The following is a 27,700-nucleotide window of genomic DNA, read 5'->3' on the forward strand; positions in this document are numbered from 1 at the left end:
AGTACATTTGTGATACTCAGGGTGTGTTGGTTTTAATCCTCTTAAAAATCTGGTATTCATCCTAGGTATGACATTTTGTAATAGGTGTGATATACTTCTGGTAGGACAAAAATTAGAATGGTTTCATTTGGGAGGATTATTTTGTTAGAGAACTTCATATTTTTTATGAATTATCTCTAGAAGATAATTCTTGCTCCATAGAGTTATTTTTAAAAAATCATTTACTTTGGTGGTCAGACTCCTGAAGTTTGAGAGCCGAGCACTTGTTTTGTAACAGTTATTTGCTGAGTATCTGCCTTGTCCAGCTGGTAAGTTCTTACCCTGTACTCTTTCTTGGCCCATTATTTACTGGAGAGGGAGAGGAGGAGACATCAGAAATGCAGATCTGCAGTTGGCATCCTGTGGCTGGTATTTCCAAAATGTGATGTGGTAGTTCCTTTTACTCCCCATAGCTTTTTCTGACTGTTTTTTAAAAGCATAATTCTTAGTGGAATTGTGTTTGGATTGCTGACTGTAAATACCAAAGTCTACCTGAGTGTGCAAAATTGAGCTGTTTGATATGAATAGTTCTAGGGAAGTCATTCAACAAAGTAGACTTTCTTAAAGTGGTATAATAAAATTTCAGCCAAAACTCTTCCTTTAGTAACTCTACAGGGACATTATTTTACCAAGCAAAAACCCCAAAGCCTCAAGCTGTGTAAAGTCCTGAGGGAGGAGGTGTAAGAGATAATTACATTCATAAAATGTGACACACTGGGATTTAGTCACCTTTCATTTGCTTTATTCTAGGAGGGGAAGTGCAACTAAATGTCTTTTTCTTCAGTATTACTGGTGTTTTTCAGTATCACATTGAGTAATGAGAATTGCCTAATGAGGTTCAGCTACAGAACTGATCTCTGGGTGGAAACCAAGATGTTTATTAATAAAGCTTGGACTATCAGATTCTGGCTGTTTATTAGTTACTGATTAACAGAAGGAGCTGTGATAGCTTCAGGTTAAGCCACAAGACACCAATCAAATGCAAACTGTAAGTGAAAGCAGGAAGCATGGAAAGTGTTTTTCACTTAACTCCTAAGGAATTATTTGCATCCTTGTTAACACTGGATGAGAGAGATGGTGTGGAAATGTGCTTAAGCCACTAAAACACATTTGTCTTTATTCCAGTAAATGAGAAATTGCAAATACAAGACCTACTTCATTGAACTTGTGCTTCCCAGAGCTGTAGCCTGTCACAGGTCCCAGTAGTGAGGACAGATGAGTCAGTCTTAAGGACACAGAATGCATTTGCATGGTAAGTTACAAGTCCCAGTGACAAAAGGGAAGTTCTGAATTGAGGGTATGGTCAGGCTGGTGTTGCTTCTGTTGCTGGAATGAGATGTGCTGTGTTAGGAAGGGGCAGGGGGAGCTGCCAAGGCAGTGTCTGGTGCTGTGACCTGCCTTCCTACAGGTTCCTGCAGAAATTGGTCACTGTCACAGGACCAAAGTTAATGCTGTTGGATGTGACAAAACTGTAAGTTAATTCCTGCATTTAGATTGGTGCCTTTTTTACTCAGTACTTCTGAAAAACACGTTTGTACCTCTCAGATGTGCAAGGCCATTTGTTCCCCTTCCTTGGTGGGGTTCTCTTGAGCCAGTGGTTGAGTTCTATTTCTGTGTTCTCTTTTATTCTCCAGGTCTCTTCTGTCATCTCTTTCCCACATACCCTGATGCTACTTTTCTTCCCCTGATGGCTTCCAGCTTCTTTGAGAAAGCTGTGATGGAAGCAGGTGGCCTTGAAAACACTCTGGGGAGGGAATAGGTCTTTGCCAGGGGATCTGGCAAAGCAAGAAACCTGACTTTCTCTTCCCACCAACCAGAAACAAGCCATTCTTTCCTGTATGGACAGGACATTTCAGCCTCTTCCAAAAGCCCTGGTAACTGTGGTGTGCCAAGACAGATTTCTTGGAACATATTCAGTAACTGAACTGGAAAGTGTCTGCTTTGTACAAAATAGGCATCAGCATGATAGATCTCGAGAGCTCTCTTTTGTGTGTTAGAGATGATCCACAGATGAAACACTGGCAAATAACTGTAGATGATAATTGTAAATTGCATTTGTTCTCGGTCTATGAAAGTAAAATAAAGCCAGTGACAGCTGAACGATGAAAAAGTAAAATTCTGTGTACTGCAGCTCTGACTTGCTTGGAAACTGCATAGTTTCTGAGAAACAAGAATAAATATGGTAAGGCTTCAGGAAGTTGCTTACATAAAGGTTTTCTTGAGACTGGTTTCAGTGTAAGATTGTAGGCTCTGCCTTTGACTGTCATTGTGGTTCAGGCTGACTTCATTTATTTCACTGCATTTTTTTGTAGCCTGCAACCTCACATGGAAAAAAACTCTTTCAGAAAAAGTGAATTAGGCTGCAGTTTTTTAATGAAAAAAATGAAGTGCAGTACTTAATGCACCTCTGTACATGTTGACTTACCTGACTGGATAAACTGTTTATTGTGAACCAAATAGTTTAGGATTGTATTGGGAACTGTCTGCTTATAAACCACCTTTTAACAAGTTCTGTTTTCTGCCACTTCTTACCTATTTTTTTCCCCAAAGATCTGTGCTTTCAGTGTTTATAGCTTAATGTAATAGCATGTCTGACCATCAAGTGGGCTCACAGTTCAAATTTTGCCTTGAGATTTCTCTGCATTTCCTCTGCTCTGCTCCTAGATGGCAGCCTTATTCTAAACAGCTCATTGGTGTTCAGGCATTCTCACCATGGAGACCAGGAAAAGGAAGTGTTTAGTTTTCAGAGAAAGCAACCTGAAAGATCATTTTTCTTTAGAACACCACTTCTACCTAACAGGGGAAATTAATGGGTGTTACTGGCTGTCTGCACTGAAACATTGCTTCATCCGTTCTGGAGGCGTGAGGATTGGTGGAGTTGGATAATTTGTCAGGACCAGAGAATTCTGAACTTTAAACTGGCAATCAAATAGAAAATGGTTTAAGGAAATTCGCCGCCTCCCCTGGAAGTCTCCTGAAAGCTTTCTTTGGTGAAATTTTACAAACATCTAATGGTCTAGTTACTTTTGTTCTGATACTGCTATGGTTGATTAAAAAAAGTTGAAATTGGGACAAGGTATTAGGGAATACTTTGTAGATTATCATTGTCCTGTGGCTGGGCAGGATTTCTTGAGACAGAGACTGAAAATGAGATACTGGTTATCAGTTCCCAAAGAAAGTGTTTAGGTTGGTTTTATGTAGTGGTTTTTTTTTTTTTTCTTTTGTAGTTTTTCTAGATTTTGGGGTGTTTTAGAGTGGAACAGTGATCATGTAGGCTATTAGCAGTTCTGTGTCTGTTTCTTGGACTGTACTATGAAAGATGTTTAGTATCTCACTGCCTAACAGGACATGGTGGTTGTCTTCTGATAACCTTTAAGGTATTGACCACCTGTGATTGAACAGTGTAAGCAGAAAGCTGTGTTCAGCCACAGGGACACAGTTCAGGGACTGTTTGAGAAGGATCCCTGTGTGTGCATGAACAGCTGCAGGTGTGTTGTAACCTCTGGGTGTCAGTGCAAGGGCTTTTGTTTGCCTGGGGAGTGTGTGTTCCAAGCCAGTCTCATGGTCCTCTGCACCTTCAGTGCTTAGATGTGCATCATGGACTAGTGTTGGGAGGCAGGATGGACAGGAGTCTGACAGGAGAATTGGCCTGGAAGGTCGTTCAGCTGTCAGTGGGTGTTTGGTCTGCAGGACCTGGACTAGTTGTGGCTAGTGCTGGGCTCTCTGTACCAGCTGTTCCACCCCAGAGATCTCCTGTGCCTGCCTTTGTGCTTGTTATGGCAATACAGAGAGCCAGTGTTAACAGCCAGTGCTCTCAGGTGAGTCTAAAAGCTGTTTGTCCTTGAAAGTATTGACAGTGCTGTCAGTGTTTTTGTAGTAGGCTTCTCATTAATGTCACTGTGGGTTCTGGCAAATCTAACTGCAGCATTCCAAGGTATTGCTTTCCCCACTTAGTTGCCTACGCTTTAAGGAGGTTGCCACTTTGGTTGCAGTGGTGGTAGGACAGCTCTAGTGTATAATAGAATGATTTTATTTCCTCTTTTTTTAGGTTACCACTATCAAAACAGGTTACAGAATTCCAAGTCTGGTTGTCCCAATGTTATAAATGATTAAGCAGGTTTTTTGGTTGAGATGAAGATCAGTTTTTCTGCATTATGACAGATCAGACACTGCGTGATTTCCACAGACATTGTGAGTTCATAATGAAATGAAAATATCTGTGAATCAATGTACTAAAGTGTTTGGGTTTTTTTCCCTGCACTTATTTTGAAATGGTTTCTGGCCCTGCCAGCTGTTGTTTGGGATGTGCCATCCAAGTAAGAGGGAAGGAATTGATTAGGCAGGAGGCGATGAAACTGGATACATCTCTGTATTTCTTTTTTTCTGCAGAAGAAAACCTAAACCTGCTTTCACCAGTGTTGTTTAAAATTTCAAGCCCAGAACATAGTTCACATGAATCATGTGGTGTCATCATGCAGCATTTCCCTAGGAAAAGATCAGGTACCTCCTCTTCGTCATCCCCTCAGTCTCCCTCATAAGTTGCTTTTTTTAGTGCTTCTTAACTTTGTACGTCAAACCTGAGCTCTGTCTTTGGTCTTCTACTGCCTTTGGTCTTCTACTAAGTGTTATTTCTCCCAATTATAACTTACTAATTTTGTTAATCAGAGTTAAGAATTAAATACTATTTTTAATCCTGGACAGCATTGAGGACCATAAAATGCTGTTAAGAACAGTGAGTGTTCCAGATACCAGGAGTACAAATATTAATAGTCTGGCAGCTTACCAAGTTTCTGTGGTTTGTTTTGTCTTGGAACAAACAACTTAGGAATATTTAATGGAAAAAAATACCATGCTAATAAAGCAAATCTTTAGACTGAGGTCAGAGTTGCTTTATTTGGAGAAGTGGAGCAAAATGTGTGTGGCCACGTGAGCAGGTGTAGTGATGGGAGGTTGGAGGGGTGGAGTCTCTGCTGTGGAGGTGCTCCAGGCTCCAGCTCCTGGTTCTCAGCATGACCAAAGAAGTGTTTCAGGGTCAGTGAACTTGCTGGAGCAAGAGGTGACCCAGGGGTTCTGGTTTTCAGCAAAATGAATAAGTGATTTTACTAGCACAGCAGGTGGAGTGTATTGACAGTAGTTTATTGGTGGAGTTGACTTCTTTAGCAAATAGAAAATTCTGATGTATTAAGGATATTGTTAAGGAATGGCATACAGTTGATTAACAGCAGAGTTCAGGGATATTTAGATTCAGAGTTGTTATAACCTGCGTGAGACTGCAGTAGGTAGGAAATCTGTCTGTGAACCCACACACAGTGTCCTGGAGGTGGTACAGGTTTTGTTGTACAGAGTCAGAGGAAAGGCACGAGTGTAAGAAACTCTGGAAGAGAGCAGTTGTTTATTTTGCATGAGCCTCTCAGCTGGGGACCATTTAAACTGTGAAAATTTGGTGTGTAACTCAGGGGAATGAAGTTAGAATAAAGCTCAATTTGTTTAAGTTCACCAAGGAACTGTGGACTGAGGCTTAAGGTAAAAGTGCCTTTTTTTTTTGTAGCTTTCTGAAACAGTGGAGGATAAAGACTGTTTCCTGTCATCTTAGAAAACTAACAAAGATCTCTGCTCTTCAGGACAGAGCAATTCCAAAGAAGGAAAAATGGTGCAGTAAGTTAGGAAATGCATATGACAGAGGTATCTTGAGTCTTTGCCAAGTACTGATTCAGAGCCTGTTCCTGAGATAGTTTTACCTCTGATTGTGTTACAAACAAGAAACTAAATTAGAAACTGTAAAAAAAATGTGGTTTTTAATTGCCTAGAAGATTTGTCCACACAGTTTAGCAGGGACTATCGTAAGATTAGAAGATGAGCATTAGAATTTACTTTTTTTTTATAGTGTCAGGTCTTGACATCCAATGAAAGGTTTTCAAAAAGGCACTTTTAAAACAAACCTTTTATTTAGCTGAATGATCACAATTACTATTTCTAACACAAAGAGGAATGTTTTGAAAATGGTACCTCAAAACAGTGTACAGCGGGCTGAGTGGAAATTGAGCAAGAAGCCTAATTTAGAGAAATACTAATAGCTGCATTCTGAAATACAGCCTGAGTGTTCTGATGGGGAAAAGTGTCCCACAGTGTTAGGATTACTCATGAGTCTGGTCATGTCCAGATCTATTTCTCTTTCATTGTTGCTCACACCCATTTTAAGAAGATTGGGAGTCTCATCCAGAATATTTGGCTTACATTTCTTGGCGCTGAGCGAATTCCAAACGTGGCAGCTGTGGTGCTGTTGCTTACAACAGTGGCAGGGCAGGCTCTGGCACACAGTTACTTAGCAACAGGGAAGCTCACGTTTGCTTACAGCTCCTGCGTGTGCATCTAAATGTAGTTCTGGAAAAAAATAAAAGGTTAAAGGACTTTGGAAGGGGAAAGAGATACTTGAACAATTTGTACTGTTCAGTGGTTGAGACTGATGGCAATAGTACGTAGGAAAATTGGTCTCAAAATATTCTTTTAAAAATCTTTATTAGACTGTTAATATATTGCAAAAATTTGAAATCCAAATGAACAGAACCCTACTCCTACCAACTACAGAAAGATCAAAAATAAAAATACAGCACATGGTAAAGAGCAGGGGGATGTTCTGTTTTGAATGTCTGTTACAAATGCATTCTTTGGAAACAAGAAATTTCATTATTTGAACATCGGGAATCTGAGGAAGTCATAAAAATTATGTTTTGTGAGACTAACAGATGGGTTGAGACTATATTAGATTAATTACTACTGATTGTTGATTGTTGCTTGTCAGTTCACCAGTGCTTTTTTTTGCTGATCAAGCTGTGAAATCTTAATGGGTTTTTGACAGCTTGCACTCTGTGACTGCAGTAATACTCAAAGCACAGTGACTTAAAAGGCCACTGTCAGGCTGTTCTTGGGTTGTGTTATGATTCCAGTAACCTCAGTTTCTGGGGTTTCAGGAATGCAGTTTTCCTTATTAGCCAGCGCTGGAGCTGCCGTGGGGTTTCCTTATAAAGCAAAGGCAGGAGGTGATTGCAGCTCCCTCAGACATCAGGGGAGGCAGGGACCAGAGAGAGCGAGCCAGGAGTGGAGAGGGTAGGGAAAAGGCAAGCTGGGTTTGTCTAGAGAATGGAGAAAGGTCTGATGGTGGGAATTAACAATGAGTGGGGTCAGGCTGTTGGGGAGAGTGCCATGGAAACCTGCAGGATGTCACTGCAGGCAGCAGTGCAGTGCTTCAGCCTCTGGGATCTGGGAGGAGGAGCAGGGCACTTTGGAGAGCAGGGAGGGTGACTGAAGGGTGCTGCACTTGCAGAGGAGTCAGGATACTGCTATTCCAGCTGCTCTCAGAGCTGAGCAGTTCCTTTACACCTAGAAATTAAGTGGTTGGAAAAAGGAATTCTCCAGAGTCTGTGTTCTTTTGTTCCTGTGCTTCGTTGTCCCCATCTGTACCCTTACTTATGAATTTACTGGGCTTTTGTGTGGGCAACAGATTCAGACATCATATGGAAGGTGAACAAGATCCACCACCACTGGGAGTGGGATCAAGAGTGTTAATCCTTGCTTTTCAGAGCTGAGTCAAAATGGGGAAACATCTTCTGAAGAAGGTTTTTGAGGACTAGAATGAACCTGGTTAGAAGACAGTGATTTAAAATACAGGGGAAGAAAGTCATCAATCCAGGCTTCCAAAGTTAAAGTCCAGCTAAAATATTTACCTTTGAATTTAATATTCACTCTAGAGGATTCTATAATTCTGATTTCCACATGTATATTCATGTGCTTCATGTGTACTTTATGGGGCTTACCCACTTAAATGATGTCTCCTCCTGGACCATTCAATGAGAGGCTGTAATTACCACCTCTGTGGCTGCCTCACAGTGGGCAAGAGGATATGTGTTGATTCTTTATAAAAATGACAGGATAGTGCATCTGCAGAATAGAGCTTGATAAAAATCTCTCATCCCATGCAAGTGCCAGCCTACTCATCCTGGGCTGGGAAACGAGCCTGCTCTGCTCCTCTCCCTGCTGAAGGCTTTTTAGAAGGCAGGTAGAAGAATGATGTCAAATACTTTTGTTTCCAGTTACCTCTCCATGTTTTAAACTAACAGGCTGTTGAACGTGAAATCTGTGCTGCAGCAACTTTTGCCTTCTTTAAAGGTAAAAATAAGCAAAGTTTGTTTTTCCTTTTGCTGTTAATTCCTTCAGCAGTGGAGACTAGAAGGATGACCTGTGTAACAAGGCTTGGGGTTTCACAGAAGGAGGAGACTGCTACCCAAAAATTGGCCCCCATCCTTACAGAGAAGGCTTCAATCTCTTCTCCTTTGGACCTTTTTTCTGACCATCAAAGCCAGGTTTGCTGTGTAATGTGGTAGCTCTAAATGCAAAATCATCTACATCACCCACCCATGTTTGCCAGGAGACAAAGTACATGTAGAGTCACTTTGTCTCTTAATTTGGTTTCTTTATGGTGGTTGTTATTTTCAAGTCTTCCCTTGGTAAGTTGCCTTTTGTGAGTTTATTCAGCTGTAGGCATTATATGCACTTGCTTTGGCAGCTGGAACAAAAGCAGAATATTGACAGAATTAAAATTTGCTGGCAGTTGTATTTGTGCTTTGCAGGCAGGATTCGTTGTAGTACAAATCTTTGTGGGCTAATGAAGTTAAAGCAGGGCTTTAGATAGTATTCTTTTCAACAAAAGCAGCTTGCCTAAAGCTGTCTCTGCTAGTGTTTTCGTTCAGAAACAATGACAGTGAATGCTGCAGGTTTAAAAATGGAATATAATTTATGAGGCATCAAGCCTTGGGCATGAGTCCTTGTGTAACTGGAATTTAAAATCCAAAATGAATATTAATGAGGTGGGGAGGGTTGCAGACCTGTCCTTTAATACTAATCCATTGTGAGTGGAGCAGCTCTAGCAATGAGCTGATACTGGCACAGAGACAACCAGGAATTGACTGCTCTTAGAAAATGCCTCATCAGTCAAAGTCTTCACAGGCTCCTGAATACTTGTCCTGATCAGACACAGAAGGGCACCTGAACATTTCTGGTGTCAGTGCCCTGCCTGCTGATCCTGTGTGCCTTTCCCTGGGGACACTCCTGTGCTGGCTTTCAGCTCCAGCCCGTGGTGTGGATGGCAGCGTAATGGAAGGGTAAGTTAGCAGTGCCTGTGGAGGAGAGCTGGGAACCTTCAGGTTTGGGGCATAGTCTGGTGGCTTAGACTGGGTGACAGCAGTGTTAGAAGCTCCCTGCCCCTGATTATTGATGACAAAAAGGTTCTGAAATACTTAAGTGATTTCATAACTCTTAAGTGTGTGCAAAAGAAATGTGCCAAGTGACTAAAACTTCCCCTCATTTTCAGGAAAGAAGGTACTTTGTATTAACCATTTGATCTGAGTAATGTTGTTCAGATTATAAATTCCCTGCAAATGGGATGTTTGTGGACCAGTGCACCTCCTCCTAATTCACAGAGGCTGATGCTGAGAGATGAGAGAGGTCACCTCAAAAAATGCTGACCCCCTTCATTTTACTCTGTGGTTAAGGCAGGAATTGGCAAATCTGTCAGCAGCTGGCTGGAGAAGCCAGTTATAATAAACCTCTTTATCTCTTCCCTTGTCTTGGTCTGTGCTCCAAATGCACTGATGTGCTGATGACTTCCCTAGTTTGAGAGAGGAGTTCTGGGGTGTAAGTATAGCAGATTTGAAGAGTTCCTCCAAAAGTTGAAGTACTAACCTTGATCTCGATTTCATTTGTTGGGTGTTATGTGCATGAGTTTTGGTAAAGTTCTGCATTTATTCTATAAGTAAATGGTGTCTTGTGACACCTACAAATCCTATACTCAAAGTGATCACTTTCCTTGCCTCTAGCTCAAGTGCAAGGCACCAAGATCTGTATTTCCTGATATGTAAAATCCATTAGACTTTACCCAGGTACTAAAGATAACATAGTCCTGTGTCCAGTGTCACAGAAATAAATTTAACTTTGTGAAAAATTGAGTGTTTCCTTGTTGAGGATTGAAAGTTATGTAGTTGCTACTAAATTGTTGCCTTTTAATACTCACAGAATCACACAGTCCAGAACTGACATTGTGAGACTTGAAGTTATACTGAGGGAGAGAGAAGCTCCAAATTAATTATTTTTCAGAACCTAAATGGAAAAAAAAAGCAGTCATTGAAACTCATCATAATAATAATTATATTCTTAATATCAATTAATGCAAATACTGCAGGAAGGTGTTGTTTTACACTATGGTTCTGTATTTAGATCTGCTAATGGAAGGTTGCAGGCTGAGCATTGCTCATTCCAGAGCTCTTGCCAAAGTTTCTAAAGGATTCTCTTTGTCATGCAAGCTTTCCCCTGTGGCACAGTGCTTGCATGCTGTCCATGCCTCTGCTGCCACATGAAGTAATAGTGTCTCTTTACTAAATCTAGAGTAACTGCATGGTTATTTGTGCTATTGGAAGAAGTCACAAATATATACAAATACTTCTTTCCCTCCCTTGGGTCTAAGATCATTGTTAAGCCCTGCACCTCTTGAGCAGTTCAAATATTTGTTTACTTAGGTACTGGAATGGGGGTCTTTAATTCCCACATGGTAGTAAAAAAGCTGAAGTTCAAGAGCTTGGTGCCCATGGGGATGGTCTCCTGTTCCTCTGAGAGTGGCTGGGGGCTGTTCCCAGTGCCAGGAATGCTGCTGGAGCTGCTACCACAGGGCCAGCATCCCTGCCCTGTCCATGTGGAATGGCTCAGCAGGGCAGGGCTTTCAGCTCAAAGGACACCAGTATCTGTGCCACTGCATCTTGGGGCAGTTTGAACCTAGAATTTATGGTTTACTCCTGCCCTTTAAAAGGGCAGAATGGCAATAATAGATCTTAAAGCTCTGAAAATATTCTGTGAGCTAGGAAAGGTTTAACTCTGTTTTACAGGTGGAAAAGCCAAGGCACAGAGATTGAGTTAGGAATTACACAGGAGTCTGGCAGTTGAGACTGGTCTCATCTCTGGAGGTTTCAGTCCAGCATCTGAGGCAGCCTCAGGTTGCCTATATCCCTTTAGCAGGATGTTACACTACTAACTCTCTAGAGCTGTGCTCAAGTCACCCAGGCAACCCCTGTTCTGTATTTGTTTGTTAAATAGCCTGAAAAACATTCCCTGTCAGGCAGTAAAGCAAGCATGGCCATCTCCTCCCTGGCTTTTGCCCTGCAAGAGTTCCTCACTCACCTGATTCTGGTTTTGTCTGTACTTACATTGGTTTCATTTCATTTTTTAACAGCATATTTGTTATTTTGCTGTACAAACCCAGCTGGAAACACACCACTTGCTTTTGCTGTGAGAGGGGCAGCCAGCTCTGTACCCCCACGTCTGGACCTGACATCTCTTAGATCATAATGCTAAAGGTACAGTATGTTATCTCCATCACTCACCTGATTGTTTCAGGGGAGGGTGCCTGTGCACCCATGCTGTGGTGGAGCACACTCCTGTTGGGATTGAAGCAGTGCAGATGTGGCCCATGCCAGGCCCTGCTCCCTCCTCCACCTGCCCAAAGGCAGGGCCATAGTGAGAGGCTGTCATTGTGTGCCCATGCCTGATGGATTCATCTTAATGCTAGATCACTTGCAGCTTGTAATCAGAGATAATTCTATTACAGCTTGTTGGCTGGGTCAAAGAGGAAAGCAAAGATTAAAGCTGAAAGCAGATTTGCTTCTACTTCTCTAGAACTAATTTCCTTCTTACGTCATCCAGCATCTTGGTATCTATTCTGTTTGTGTATTTGTCCTCCATGGACACAAACTTACAGGTAAGAACTCTATTAAAAATTGTGTATCTTAGGGCAAAATAAAAAGGAGTTCATTAGCTGAGAACCAAGTGCACGAGGACCATCATTGTGGCTGCATATTTGACTGTGTAGGTAGAAATTAAAGATCCTAGATCTAGGGGGTTCACAAATATGACTACATGGACTTCATGGCAACATACACTTGTGCAAGTAAGTGAGGTGCTTAGAGACTGAAGGGAATGGCTCTGTGTGCATAGCATCAGATGTAGAAGCAGTGCTTAAGGCATAATAGGTGTGTGAATTCTGGTGGAGGATGAACCTTCCTGAATGGTCATTTTGAGTGCATTCGTTGTTCGCTCTATTCCTGTGCTTAAGAAATTGGACATGCAAGAAATTCCCACATGTGTTACATTCATGTTGTGTTGAAGCCAATATCCTACAGCAGTTATCAGTGTCACTGAAAAATAGAATAGCACTTGGATGAATTAGTCTTGTCATGGCTTGGCTGAAGCCAACGTGCTGTCCTTAAGTTACAGCTCAAGCAAAGTAAAACTGGATTAAAATAAACGAAGGAACAAAGAAATGCAGAGAAGGGAGTGCTCAGTGACTCCAGAGGTCTGGCTGTCATCTTGTATTGTTTCTGTGCCCTGGAGTATCTGTTATCAGTGATTCAGGAAGTGAACTGCTGGGATATGGATAGAACTTAGTACTGTGATAAGGCAGTGAAATGACTGAAATGCCTGGTGTAGTGTCAGATAAGATGAAATGCCTGGTTTATCACACAAGCAGAATTCTAGCAAGATCCAGGGAGGCTGTGCAGCTTTATTCAGTGAAAGGCTGCAGGCTACCAGGGTGACCACCAGACAAGACAAACAGAATGGGGACTTTATATCAAGAATCTGCCCTGCACAGATCCCTACGTTTGAGCATGGGAGGATTTTGTGTTTCAGATTACATAAAGAGATTTACGGTAAGGGACTCCTTAGTGCTTTATTGTGAGCCTGGTTTGAAAATGAAAACTTTCTGGATGGCACAGAATTGGTTTCTGTGCCTTTTGTACCATGCTGTGTGTGTTTGACATTCTTGGCCAGGTTGTGCAGCCTGTTGGCTTGCTAAACACCTGCCAGCCTCAAGGAGGTGTTTCTGAAATGATGACTGCAAGCTTTGCCTTTGTAAACCAATTTACTTTTCATAGGAGCCTTGGCACATTCAAACTTTTATTCTGACTGGAATATTTGTTGTATAGGATGGCAGACTGATACTCAAATTATGTGGAGGCTGGTTGTTAGTGCTTTTTGCTTTGCTTGCCATACGTCTGTGAGTTTTACAGTGGCTCTGCTGGGCAGGCTGACCCTGAGGTGATTTATTGAGCAGCCAAGTTCTGCATGAGCCCATCTGACCTGTGGCAGAAGCAGTGCAATCACCTTGAGCGGTGGCACTCGGTGCCTCAGAGGGTGCCCTGGGGTCGTGCTGGAAAGGGTGAGATCAGAACCCCACAGAGCACAGGTCTGAGGAGCAGAGCAGAGGAGAGCTGTCCCAGAGCTGGAGCCCTGATGGACAGAGCACGGACCCTGTGAGGCAGAGAGCTGTGGGCACGCCACTGCTGGAAGGGAGGATGGGAGTCTGCTTTTCTGCCTTTGTAAGCTACTCATTGAAACCCACTGTGTTTTCAGCTGCCTGTGAGGTTCAGTTTCAGTTGCTACCATGGCAGAAAGTCTAGGAAAAGTGTTTGTTTTCAGCAGCCTGTTTGCTTTTACCTACTTTTTGAGCTGCTGAAAAGACCAGTAGCAGAAAATGTACTTAATCAACTTTAAACAGAATTCCATGGGCATATAATAATGTTCAAGAAATTAAAAAAATAACAATTGTAGGAGTTGCATTTTAATTAGAATGGATCAGATTGTTGTGGGTTTTTTGAAACTGTTCTCTTTGAAAATTTTGAAGAAGGAATTTCCTTATGCATTTTGTTCAACAATAGCTGTAATGGCTTTTCTTAAAGAGTTTGTATTCATAATCATCTTTGTTTTTTAAAGAGCCAATGGAGTAAATGAACTAAATCAACAGCAATAAACTGAATTCTGGCTCAGTTGAAGGATGGACAAAATTTTTACTAATTTCAATAAGTAGGATTTTGTTCCAAAGCCTTAAATTCCTCTAATGTAACAACATGCAGTGGATTTAATAGGCAAGAGTATGATGATTTTTTTAATCATATATTACATAAGAAGCAGGCTCAGTTGACCAGACATATTTCATATCCCAGTAACTGCGTGTTTTGTTGTCTATTTATAGAAACATAGCAGAAAAATGTTTTGGTCTATTCATCTGAATATACTACTCATCTGTTTTTCTTGTTGAAGAGGTAATGATGTGTTTAAATTGTTCATTTTCAGCTTTTTGTTAAAGGTAATAAACAGCCTGAAACATGTGAGATTTTCTCTTTTTTTCTGAAGGAGTGCAAATGAAAGATATTTTCAGGATTACAGAAGGTGGCCCTAGAGCCATAAAAACAAATGAGCCAGGGTTTTTTGGACTAGTCATGTCTTGGGGCAAATAAGTCAGTACTGCAGTTATCTGTCTCCATGGCATTCTGTGGCTTGGCTCTGTGCAGATCAGAGTTAGTGTTTTGCAATGAAGACCATAATGAGATTCAGAATATCTTGTTTCTCTGTAATTGATCTGTTGGGTGACTGAATAATTCTTTCATATTCATTACTTCAATTTCCTTTTCTGTGAAATTAGTGATAATGGTGCTTCTCTTCTGGAAACACATTAAGGCCCACAGGTAAAAGTTATCTTAGATTTATTTTGATTTGTTTGTTTTCCTTGTCCTCGGTGCACTAACAATCAAAACCAACTTTGTTTTGGATGTCTCGCATTGGATTACATCACCCTGGCCAGTTTACCAAACTCATTATGTTTATCTCTTGGAAAATCATCCTTTGTTTTGTTCACAAAGCTAGTACTCAAATTCATGGAGCATTGCAAAGGGAAGGATGCTTTTGGAGGATGGGACTGGCAGAGAACACATCAGGATGAATAGTCTTGGACCACATGTGCAATTCTTAGTAAAGCTGGTGAGAACTGCTCTAATGTGTAAGTTTAATATTAACCCTAGGGAGAGCTCTGTTTTCCCAGGGTCAGCCTGCAGGTCAGGTTTGAGCCTGTCCCAGCAGGATCTGGAGGCTGTGTGTGCAGTTCTGATGTCAGTGGTTGCTGGGGGGAATCTGTTGTTTGTGTGTTGTGGGCTGAAGTCTCCTGTGCAGTATCTGGGATCTGCCTGCTGCTCTCAAACAAGGGGCTGGCTCAGCTGGCTGGGCTGCTGTGGAAGGACACATAACCCCAGGCAGCTCTGCACCAGTGCCCTGCATGTTTTTACAGATTGATTGGAAGTCTGTTATTGCTCAGGGGTGCAGTGGAGGGGTGAGTTGGTGCTCAAGCAATAAGACGAGGCATTTTTTTCTCTGAAATTCATTGGACTCTTAGGAGAGGCAGTGACAGGAGTGTTCTAACATGTGCCTGAAGATCAAGGCACCTGTACTTCCTTCAGGCTTTTCCTTTCTGGAGCTGAACAGCTCTGATGTTCACCTACATCAATCCTTTTAACCTAAGTGGTGCTGCTGTCTTTCTTCTGATTTGCTGGACCTGATTTATTTTTTATCCTCTTTTAGGACACAGCCACTTAGTGAAATATTTGAAGTCACCTAGTCATTCCCATAAATTAATCTCGATGCTCCTCTCCTCATTCATGTTTGTGATTGAGGGTATGTGTCTCTGTGGGGTTTTTCTGGAGGGCTAACATCTTGCTGCTTTTGCTACTCAGAGGTGTTTTTCTGAGTCTTGTGTAGAGTTCTTGGGAACTCCTCAGGTGCTGTTGGTTCACATCCTGAGCTGTGTGTTCTTGCACTGCACAACAATTACCTTTAATTTCTTTAAACAGTTGTCTCCTGTTTTGTGGAGCTGATGCTGGGACAGCAGAGCTGGTGATGGAGATCAGCCCTTGGCACTGCAGTTCAGGCTGCTGCTTACCTGGGAATCACTCTTCTCTCTCCTCAGCACAGCAGCTCTGGGGTCCAGGCTCTGGACAGTCCATGTTCTGCAGGGCCCAAACAGCCCTCCTGGGGTCCAGATTCTTGGCAGGCTGTGTGCACACTGCTGTGGAGAGCTCACAGAGACAGACAGACTGAAAGAAATGAATGGAATTGGTAAACCACTTTGAAGGATTGAGATTTTTAGAAAAATATGTGATTGACAAATTTCTGAGCATCTCAGTTGTTAACACTGTCTCCGCAGGCTTTGTGGGAACTCAAGAGGAAGATGTCACGTGCTCAAATTTAAATTTTGCACCATAGTGGTCTGCAGTCTAAATATACTCTATTGAGTATCCTTTCAGACAGTTCATATCCCAGAAACTAAAGTAGTAAACTATATATAGTCTGTGACATTACAAACCAGGTTTGTTTTCACCTTCTCCATGGCTGAATTGAGATAGCAGGAGCTAACAGGTCCTCCTGCTGTTGTCTCCTATATTTGTGGCTCACCTTTCACTCTCTCATTTGTGTCCTTGTTTTGTTGTTCAGCCTTGAGCAGCCGATGTGCTTTGTGGCTCCCCTATCTTAGGCATACTTCAGATTTCAGGTCCTGAATGCTTCCCTTCAGAGACCCGAGTCCTTCCAGCACTGTCATTGCATGTTCACTGATGTGGTCTGGGGCTGGGCAGAGTTGAAAAGAAATGCCCTTTCTCTATCAATAACTCTGTTCTGGATGTTTTCTTGGTGGGTTCCTGTTCCCAGTTTCAGCTGAAGTTCCCAGTGTGGAAAGCTTCAGGGTTCTGGTTAATTCTCAGCACCCCTTTAGGAGTCAGCACAGTCTGATTTGCATATTCCTTGACCTGTCTTGCTATAAAAAGAAAATAGTTTGCTACAGATTTGATGACTCACTTGTTTTTTGTTTTTTATGCAGAATTATCAGGTTTAGGGCCAGAAAACATTGGCACAACCTATGAAATAGCTGTGGGTCATCCCACTGTGTGAGGCAGTTGTCACCACGGCCAGCAGGGATGGCTTGTCTTGGCAAGGCAGATGGGAAGCTGCCAGTCATTGCTGTGGGACACTGAGCTTATTTTGGGGCACTTTTATCTGTTTTATGGTCAGTGCAGAATCCACTCTTCACTGGGTTAATTCAATTTAGACAGACTTTGTCAGAATTTTCCTGTTTCTCCTTTTGTGGTAGAACAAGAGCATGAAACCCCTGCATTTGACCATTTTCAGGGATATTGTGCAGGGACTCTTGCCAGCTGTAATTTGCTTACCTCTCTGCAGAACATGACAGCAGTATTTTGCAGCATCCAGCCCTGTGTTGTAACTCCTCTCCTAATTTCTTGCACTGAAAAGGTCTTGATGCACTGTTACTGGCACTGCCCTACTATACCCATTAGTGGCAAATACTGGTATCAGCTAATATGAAATCCAAACCATTTATGTCCTGGATCTTTTATCAGCACTGTTATTTGCTTGCTTTCCTCTGAGTGATTTTGGCTTTGTGGTGCCAGGCCTTGGGGCTGTTTTTGTAGTCCAGCACTGATAATCAGTGTGTCTGTTTACACTACAGCTGTCTCTGCAATGCAGCTGGAGATTAATTTGTCACTGATCTAACAGCAGAATTCCAAAATCAATGATTTATTTGTTTTAATTCAGGAACCTCCTATGAGGCAGAGAAATGTCTGTGTGGTTGAGGAAAATGAATACTCTGGAGTCTGTTGGCTGCTGATTTAAGGTAGCAAGGTGCTTCAGAAGCAAAACTTCTGAGTCCTGGTAGAAGCCCTGCATGGAAGCACTGGGGGTATTTGCTGTTTTGGGAGTGGAAATGGCTGTACCAAATGTGCTCTGGATTTCTGTTCTTACTAGATATTTGTGCTGAGATACTAACCCCAGATGGAAAGATGGATCTCTGTGCTTAATCATACCACTGGAGCCCTAATTCAAGGCTTCTAATTCACACCCAACTGTTCTTCAGCTGTCTGCTTTAGAGAGATAAACTTAAAAACTTGCCTTCTCATTCCTTGCTCTGAGAAACTTGATTCCTGTTGTTAGTTGCCTTCTGCAATTCCACTGGCATGTGGTATAATGTTCCTTTAGGACAGTTTTTCTCTAGATCACATTCTTTTGTTTGTTTTCTGTAGACTTCCAACCTGATAAAAACCATTCTAAGTTTAGCTGGAGATGTTTTTCACAGCTGAGATGGATGCAGCAATTTCTCTGCTTTTTGAAACATTCACGTAAAGGACAGCAAGTGGCTTCTATGTGAGTTTTGATTACTGAGAAGAGTTTGCAAAGCCACTGCTTTTTGTACACAAACTCTTTTATTCTGAATCTTTTTCAAGGCAGTTTGTGTCAAGATTGCTGGTTATTAAGCCTGAACTGATGGTTATTTCTGTATTTGTGAATGATGTCAAAGCAAAAATTTAGAGATCTAAATCAGCAGGTGAATATAGCATAACAGACTTCATTATAGGGCAGATAATTATTTACTTGATCTAAAATTTTGTTAACATGGGGTTTTTTTGGGGTTTTAGTGAGAAATAGCAGTGTCAAAGAGTTCTTACTTTAAAAAAACCCCTACTGTTAAATTCCTGCAAAGACCATTATTAGCAGGCAGCAATGAATGCAGTGCTTGGTGTTTGTTGTACCCCAGCTGGGAGCTGTCAGGTGGGAATGTGAGTGAGAAAGAAATCAGGGACTGAGAGCCCAGCTTACACAGGCCTGACCTGCTGGCAGGAGCTGCCTCTGTAAACTCCACTGGGAGGAGTTTCCAGGGGTGTGTGCCAGTAGCCAAGGGATGCTGGAGTCCAGCTGGATGGTTTTGGAGGCTCTCTCTTGCAAGCCTGCCTGTGAACACTTCTGTCTCCTAATGTGAGGTGCTTGTGTGTTTTACCTGTCAAAGACCTAAACCACTGCAATGTAAAGTTGTGCTCGAGGTGCTCATACCTCAGTCAGTATCTTGAAGGGGGGCTGGAGGACAGTTCTTGCCTTTCAACCTTGGGAATGTAAGTGGAGAAGCAAAGAAAATGGTATGATGTATTCTTACAACAATTGTCAGTCATGGCGGTGAGAAAGGTGGAGTTGGAAATGATGGTTACAAATTAACAATTTAGTGCAGCTCTGAGTATGCATTTTTGTTGTATCTTTTTGGTCTTGAAACTAAAAAGATCTGAAGTGGGAAGGGAGCAGAAGTGCAGAAAGTGCAGTTAGGGGATTTGCATCCTCTCAAACAAAAGCATGTTGCTGGCAGAGTAGAGGCTTTTCTGAGGGATTTGATTTGAAGCCAATCAAATTTCAAGTCAGCAAGAACAATTGTGCTGATTTTAATGTGTTTTGGAGCAAACTCTGGATTATGTAAGTTTGTTTTTCAGAAAAGTTGACTGTCTAGAAATAACCCTTTCTTATGCAACAGGTCTGTTCCCTGTGTGTGTATCCTGAGAGCCCTGTCTCATCACTTCAGTGAGGAGAGTTTGCTTTTACTGGTTTTATTCCTGTTGGCATTACTGCACAGCCAGGGCCACTCTCCTGTTGTGGCAGATCCCCAGTGACACAGAATTTCTTGTACCTGAGCAAACTGCCTTGACACAAGAGCTTTTGGCAGGTGTCAAGTGAGCCTCAGGGCTGTCTGCTGAGCTCCCAGTACTTCTGAGAGAGCATCTTGTAAGTAAGAGGCTTCTTGAATCTGAGGGAAGCTTTTCTGGCTGACCCTTAAAATCAGCAGGCTTTATGAGGAGCTGACTGCATTAGATATAAAATCACTGAAATTCAGGGGAAACAGGAACAACATAACTTTTTTGTTCAATTTCCAGAGGAGAGGTCTTTGTTGGAGGGTGTGGAGGAGTGGGAGGGTGAATCCTTACCACCACACTGGGGAAACATTCTCCATTACCACTCTTCTGCTCCATAGTTTAATAGCTGCTTAAAAATAAAATAAATTGAAAGGATGAAAATTCCAAGTAATGAGCTTTCTAATGTAGTTTCTGTGAGTAACAGACTTGGTGGTGAGGAATAAGCTCTGGGATCAAGTGAGTGGATGTGGATAGACAGCAGGTGCCCTGTTGGCATGCTGAAAGGCAGAGTAACCTGATGGAAGGCTGTGGGCAAATGGTAAACAGTGTTATCTAGAAATCTCATCACTTTGATGTACATGAAATGTCATAATTGATCTGTTCATCTCTCTGCTGTCAGCTGTCTGAGATGCATTACAATAGTGCACAGGATATCAGGTTCAGTAACCTATCCCTAGCTCTGCTGCTGCCTGGAGACATCCTTGGATTCAGTTGTCTGGAAAATAATGAAAAGGAAGTCAGGACTTGCAAGGGTGTTTCCTAATTGACTGTGTTAGCAGTTTTCTCTCATGAAAGACACAGAAACCCCAGGTTTCCATGGTGATTGTTGGGTGTACCTGGCACCAGTCATGTTGTGACAGAGGCAATATTGAGTTGTTCTTGCCAGGGTCACTGGGAACACCAACAGTGTGCCATTGATCCTTTTACTGGGCAAGTGGATTTCAACCAACAGGCATGAGTGATGCATTAGTTAAATGTGGGGTTCTTGGCCTTCTAAAGCAGGTGTGGTCCAGTTCCCAGGGTGAGCTGGTCCCAGCAGGAAAGCCAGCCATGGGACTAGATGGATTTATCCAGGCTGTATGGCATATCTTGCCTTTGGAAGTTATTCCTCTGAATTTAGAGCCAATGCCTCCTTTGTGCTTGCTGTTGTTAGATTTGTCTGTTGCTGCAGCATTACCCTGTAGATACAATAAATTTACCTTTTGTGCTGTTCCTGAGAAACTAGGTTTAGTATTTCAAAAATTTAGATACCCTAAAAAGCTTCAGTTACCCTTTCATTTGCTGGAGAGAAAAGTAGGAGATGTATGTTAATGAGCTGCAGCAATTAGATGTAGATTAAGTAGATTTTTATTGTAGCTTGAAAAAGGTGACATCTGGTTTCTAAATATGTAAAAGATATTTGTAAAAATTTACTTTTATTTTTGCCTCAGCAGTGTTTATCAGATGTTGCCAGGCTGCTTTGAGCTTATTTGCTTTGGTTTTTCCTTTTGTAATCTCCTGATGTTTTGCCACATGGCATTCTCCATCTCTTTGGAACTCTATTGCACTGCAAACTTTTCCCAAAGCCTTTAACTTCTGTATTAAGCTTTGGCTTTTAATAGGCCATATAAAAAGTTATTTTTTCATTTTCTTATGTATTGTCAGCCATCTCCAGTTTTACAATGTTGTTGGAAGCAATGCAACAATCTAATGAGATGATCTGTTTGAGCAGCTGGTTTTAACCTCTGTGACATTTCTCATTTGGGGTATCAGTCTCGGCTGTCACTTCAGTACATGGTGGAGATTTTTTAAATATTGTTTTCTACTCACTCCATCTTTGAGGATTTTTTCATTACTTTGGGTCAGACCTAGCAAGGAGGAATTGTAACTAAACTGCCATATGATAGGTTTTTTTGTGTTGAATCTCAATTTTTCTCTTGTTTTCTGACATCTCTCTCTCACAGCTGGGAGCGTGTGTGAGAGGTGTGAGCCAAAGAGGAATAAACTCTTCTCCCCCTTGAGAATAGAAGTCTCTTTGGCATCATTGCTTCAAGGTCACTTGCAGTTGTGTTTCTCCAGCATGAGTGTTCCTTTTCTCTGCATTCCTGAGATACCTGATACCTTGGAGGTCTTTTAAAGGAATCAGGAAAGTTCATGGAATCAAGGCAGTTGCCTGCACACTCCAGATCCCAGTGCTCATTTTTTGTTACCTGGAAGACATTGGAGACCAGTTGTCATCAGAAGCTTTGTTCAAGTTACATGCAGACCATGATGGAGTCCCGTGGGTCAGCAGTTTTGGCAATGCCAGCAGGGCTGGCTGAACATAACTGTGCTCTCTGCAGGAGTGCTGCAGCAGTCCCTGGTGTTTGCTGTTCATACAGCACTCTGTAAATTTGGGGGCTCAAGATGAAGCACCCTGTGCTGTGGTATCAAAGTGCAACAGTTCCTCACAAAGCACAAGTGACCTTGATAGGCTGTGGCACTTGTCACAACAGCTGTGCTTTTCTGTGATGTCAGGCGTTTTAGGATTTTTCCCTTATTTTTGGTAACTATTGAAAGGCTTGGGACTAGCAGTGGAAATGAATACTCTCTGCAGGCTGCTCAAGCGAGGTCTGAACACTGGGCACTGAATCAATGTTCTGAACAACAATTGCCTGCTTTTGTAATTCAAAGCAAAAGGAATAAAAGGGTTTTTGCCAGTATTTGAGCATATTATCATCCTGAAGGCAAGACAAACTGTTAGACTTGCCAGAGCCATTTTTTTATGGTTGTGTGTTTGCCAGCAGTGCAAAAGGGGACAGAGTGGAGGAGAAAATTGAAAGAGTAAAGAATAGCTGACCTTAACTTTGTGACAGAAGTTTAAAACTTTTTACTTTGGTCCAAATGAGGTTTCCTTCTCTGTCCTTCATCCCATCTGTAATTTTGCAGTTGTTTATGGAGGCACAGTTTGACGTAAGTAATATAAGAAGTCAAACAGCTGTATCAGAGTAGGAGGCAGTTATGGCTGTATCTTCCCTGTTCCTCAGACAACACTAGAAAGGAATATTTGCTGTATATTTTAGCAAGAATTCTCTGTAGAGCATTATTTCAAATATCTCTCAGTGCACTGTATGAGCGGTTGGGTGGTGAAATCTCTTCCATGTGGCTGGAATACACAGTGCATGTGGCTGAATCCAGAGGAGAAAGGGATGGGATTTTATTGTTGGTTTTTTTTTTTTGAAGCCCCACTTTTTGCTTTACACAGCATTTGCCACAGTCCACTGCATGTGAGGAGGATGAAATCAGCAGTTACATGAATAGTAACACTAGATAATAACTGGGCAGCAATCAGGTTTTTTGCTCTCAGTTGTTCAATAACGAAGACAGCAGTTGAAGGTTTTGCAGGACTCCTGTTTGCCCCCAGGCACACCCAGCTGTGCCCCTGGTTGGACTTGCATTGTTTCCTGGCCCTGTGCTGTGCCTGGAATAGCACACGGGTGGTGGCATCTTGAGTTCTGTCTGTGCAGCTGGGGATGACTTTCTGTGGCTAAGCTTCCCTGCTGAAGTGTCTGCTGTAAGTTGTCTGACTTTAAGTACAACACTCTAATGACTCTACCACGTTCTTCTGTTCCTAACAGGACAACATGCAGCAGGTACTCTTGATTTGGTGAATTATGTTGGTTGTTTTTATCCTTTGTCATCAAGCATGTTTGTGGGCTTGAAACAGTTAATTCCTTGGGAGCATTTGGCTGGAAACTCTTGATTCTTTAACTGCAGTAGTACACTTGTAAGGCATTTGTTGCCCATGTCCTAAACCTTCACGACAGAGCTGTATATTTTACTGTGTTTTACAGGATATCACAAAACTTACACCATTCTGTCCCAGACCACTGGGAAAATGCCAGTGACTTCAAAATACCCTTTTGGTTAGGAGAAGTGACTTGGCACAAAGTGCCAGGTTTTCTTCTAAAGTCATTGCTTGGTATTCAAACTCTTCTGTGAAGGTGATGAACAGTCCAAGTGTCACAGCTTTGGCTGCGTTTGGTAAAGCTGGTTATTTGCCTCTAAATGTCACAGAAACACCATATATACATGGCTATAATTACATGATGGCCTTGGTGGATGTAACACTTCTTTTAAAGTATAAATAAAAATTCTCATTTTACAGAAGTGCAAGGATTCAACATTGTCTTGAAAGGGTAACTTTAATGTTGCTACTACTCTGTGGGAAGGGTTTTAATGTCTAGAATGTCCTATGTCATATAGGAAATCCACTTTAAGGGTGACATTTTCTTTCCATATGCCTTTTACAAAAAATGAGGAAGGGACTGGAGGCAGAGGGGTGCTGAGTGCCCCAAAGGCTTTGCTGTGGTTCCATTGTTTCTCCTCCCTGCTCTACACCCCTTTGACACTGTCTACACCAGACACAGTTGTGTGACAGTGTCACATCTGGCATGGGACACACTGCTCTCTCTTGATGCCACAGTTCATCCTCTGTGGCAGAGAACTGACTCCCCTTCTGTGTGCTATTGTAAGGGTACATTCATTAATGTTTCTAAAGCATTCAGAGCTGTGGCAGTGGAGCCTGTGCAGTGTGAAGTGACTTTTTCTGTTCTCTAGTGTATAGTAAATATGCTGTGATTCAGAAGTGAAAAGCAAGTCAACAACAAATCCTTTAAGATTTATGATTTAATAATTTAATTGCTAATAGTTAAATTAATTCTGCTGTGCCTTCATTATGATTATTTTTTACTTGGTTCATTTTTATAACCTGGGAGAAAGATTTAATTTTAGAAGTTTCAGTTGACAGAGACATGCTGGTGCTAGATACGTATTTCAGGTCATTGTCATTGTACTCTATTTTTAAATTCAAGTGCCAGCCAACTGAAAGAGCACCCTGTGTCTCTGCTGGGTGTTCTGCATCCGTGCTACACAGCTGAGTTCTTCCAAGCTTCAGCACAAGACCAGCCAGTTTACTTCTATTTTTTTTCCCTGTTTAATGAAGGGAAATGTTCTAGCACCTTTTCATTATCACAGAACTAAAACTGGTCATGAAAACAATCCCCCTCCCTCCAGAGGCCTGCGCAGGCATTGGCCATTGTTAAGATGCTTGCCTATCAACAGCCACTCGAGAAAGAATTTTAAATGGTTTTGTGACGTCAAGGAGGCACAAGAAAACATAGTCTGGTGCCAAATTGCCTCCATCATTGAAAGCACACAGTAAGAAACAGATAACACAGAAATAAATCTTTTGTGCAGTAGCTATCTCACGATATGCTCCAGCGACTCCAGTAAGTGAGCTCGTCTGGTGTAGGAATAGCTGAAGAAGATGAACTTTCAGAGCCTCATTTTCTAATTTATGATTAATGCAAAGGCAGCCTCATCTGTCTGACTTCCTGCTGTCTGGACACAATGTCTGCGGGGAGCTTGGACCTGGCACAGGGAAACGCCCTGACAAGGCTTCAGCCTGCAAAAGTGACCAGTTTAAGTACGGTGGACAAAAAACTGTATCTCCTGAATGAAAAGATGGACAAACTGCTGCATTTCCAAGAAGACCTGACAGGCAAACTGCAGCGAGTGGACAGAGGCATTGCTGATGTGGGAGGTGGCATTAAGAGGCTCCCAGTGTCCCCAGCAGCTCCTGATGGCACAGATGCAGTGCAGCAAGGCCCGGAGGAACCGGACAGCGCTGCCCACGCCGATGTCCAGAGCATGTGCTCAGAAGTGTTGAATTTGATGAAAGCTGCCCAGCTAGATGCCTCCAAGCATAAGGAGAGGCTGGCAAAGATAGAGAAAAGGGTTGATACCCTGGATAAAGTTATTACATTTGTGGGAGAAGTATTAAAAAATTCTAAAGTAGTGGATTTCATTCTCAAAGGCATTGTGCCCTGGAAGAAGGGGAGTCTGCTGGAAATCCCTCTTGAGGTTGGTTTAGTTTTACTGTTCTTCATTTCACTTTATGACATAGAAGGGCTTTAGGCTCTCCTGTCAATCTCTTGCATGATGTTTAATTCGAGTTTTCCTTTCTGTACTGCTGGTACAGGTTACTGCTGGGACCTTTGAATTGCAAGGCTCTTAAGGCAGGGAGCAGGCTCAAAACAGTGTCGGAGGTTCCTGAAGGGTGCTGGGCAGTCCTGGAATGGCTGTGAGAAGGAGATTGCTACTGGAAAGGAAAATTCAGCTTCTACCAGTGCTCAAAGCTCAGCAATGTCACCCAATTCAGTGACTGAATTGAGGCCCCAGTGAAAAGTAGGAGTAACATACTAGAAGCTTTTGGGGTTTTTTGAGAGAAGCTTCTATTTCCTTGTTCGTTCACAAATTGTGGACACAGCACCAGTTCCTGAGACCTGTGCTGACTTATGGTCATGTTACTGAGCAGATTTACACCTCCTTAGACATCTTAGTTGTCTTTAGCTACATTTTTGTAGTGCAGCTGTGACTTCATCAACTCCATTGACATCATTCACTCCTGAAATCAAGTAGTCTTGTGTTTGCAAGTTCCCAGACATCAGTTCCCAAGCATTTCTTAATTATTGAGGACAGTGGGTGAGGGACAGGCAAGACCAGTAATTAGTTTATATGGTGTTTTAAAATAGATCAGCCTTGTTTTTTAACAGTTACAGGCATCTGGAATTAGTTCTAGGTAATGGGAGTTTCCATTTTTCACTGTGGCTTCTATCCCACCATGGGAACAAAGAGAGAAAAACTGCAAGACTGGAATATGTTTATGCATTCCAAATCTCCATCTGTGTGGAGATGTGATTACAGTAAGGAGAATTTAGCTCAAATGACAATGTCCATTGGTATCTGATGCAAATATTTTTCACCAAAGCTGTAAAATCCTTTGATGGGGAGGTACATCTGACCCATTAGAAGAACAGGGCAGTGCTTGATGGCAATGTACCTTTCCAAGCTTTCAGTGCTCTCCTGGTCTCCTTTTTGAATGCCAGAGGCTGACAAGTGAGCTGGCCTGTTAGGAGACAGAAGAATTTACAAAGTGCTTCCATTAGTGTTGAGAACAATAAATCATGCATTAGTTATCAACCTTAAATCTGTATAGAGATAAAGCTCAGTTCCACCTTCAGTTCTACGGGTTTTTGGAGAAATGGGAAAGTCTGATGTGTTTTGGGCAGAGCTGTGTTATTGCAGTCACTGCAAAATGCCTGGAGACAGATACTGTCCTTTGCTTCATTTTGTGGATAGGCAGGTAGAGATTGAGATGGAATGAGCTGCTGGTGACAGCCTGGTGGCCTGGGAGGGGTGGAGGTCTGTATGCCAGGCTCTAACCTGTGCCTTGGGGTGTAGTGGGCGAGCACTTAATGGCAAACTCCAGTTTTGCAGTATGACCATCATTGTCCTCCTTTTTTGTTTCTGGTCATGAACACTTTTTGAAAGTGGAGTGTGAGGTCAGTTATAAAACCTTAAGTCTGTGCTTTGATCACAGGCTGCTGGGTGATATCTGAACCAGGCTGGAGTTAGTGAGGCTGTGTGTGTACGTGACCTGGCTGGGAGCGTGGGGCAGAGCGCAGGTGAACAATTACCTTGTGCTGAGCCATGTGCTAACTTGGCTCTGGATTCTGCAGCCTGCTCTGTGACAGCAGCACAGACATGTCCAAAGAGCTGCGCAGTTGCAGGGGGAGCACACAAAAAGAACTTGCTGCCTGCTTGTTCCTGTTTTCCAGCCTTTGCTGTTTGTACCAGGGCTGTGCTTATCACGGGCTGGGCTGGGAGTGGGGAGGTCCTGTTTGCATTTCTGGGTGAAGCTGTTTGTGACAGCATTCCAGGCATGCCTTGGGAATGCTTATGGAAGGAGTTTTGTGGGGTTGGAGTCAACAAAGACTATGAATTGAGCTTCCTAGGTTCCAAACCTCTAACTTCTTACTTAAAAACCAGAAAAAAGAACGCACCAGCATTAAACTGTCACTTACCCAAGGCTTTCTTTGCATGTAGGATTGTGCCAGAATAATGTTCACCCTGGTCATTGTTGCAGGTTTGATTAGAGCTGTAATAAAAAGGGTAATGATTTTTTCCTACTTTTACTTTGTGGGTGTTTTGGTTTTTTGCAATGGGGAGGTGGGGAGGCTCTGTTCAGTCTGTAGGGTTGGTGCATGAAGTCCTTAACTGCTTTTACTAACAGGTGAAGGGCTGATGTGCAGCTGTAATCAGTTACCTGCAGAAACACTTTGTGTTGCTTATTTGCTTGTACAGATCAGGATAGGATGCTAGATCATCACTAGATTTTTAACTGTATGTCAACCACAGGAAATATTATGCCTTTCCCTAATTTTGTGTAATGCTTTTTGCTACACAGAAGTCAG

At 42.3% G+C, this 27,700-nt stretch overlaps 1 protein-coding gene across 17 annotated transcripts in view; it reads left to right on the forward strand.

The window, feature by feature from the left end:
• Nucleotides 1-131: 131 nt before the first annotated feature.
• The window catches only part of MYLK3 (myosin light chain kinase 3), a 44,082-nt gene continuing 16,513 nt past the window's right edge, over nucleotides 132-27,700 (forward strand). Inside the window, exons 1-5 of one of the 17 annotated variants that reach the window (XM_064386473.1) lie at nucleotides 132-1,291; nucleotides 4,088-4,355; nucleotides 4,429-4,539; nucleotides 8,251-11,435; nucleotides 27,333-27,398. In XM_064386473.1, coding sequence (XP_064242543.1) covers nucleotides 11,427-11,435; nucleotides 27,333-27,398 — 75 coding nt within the window. In that variant the 5' untranslated portion in view covers nucleotides 132-1,291; nucleotides 4,088-4,355; nucleotides 4,429-4,539; nucleotides 8,251-11,426. Of the gene's footprint in view, nucleotides 1,292-4,087; nucleotides 11,436-11,686; nucleotides 11,837-11,953; nucleotides 12,786-14,803; nucleotides 14,893-24,329; nucleotides 25,308-26,854; nucleotides 27,399-27,700 lie in introns of those variants that run through there. The other 16 variants (XM_064386474.1, XM_064386476.1, XM_064386468.1 and 13 more) reach the window with 16 other exon arrangements.

The sequence above is a fragment of the Passer domesticus genome, chromosome 12 (genome assembly GCF_036417665.1).
Source record: "Passer domesticus isolate bPasDom1 chromosome 12, bPasDom1.hap1, whole genome shotgun sequence".
Taxonomy (NCBI): Eukaryota; Metazoa; Chordata; class Aves; order Passeriformes; family Passeridae; genus Passer; species Passer domesticus.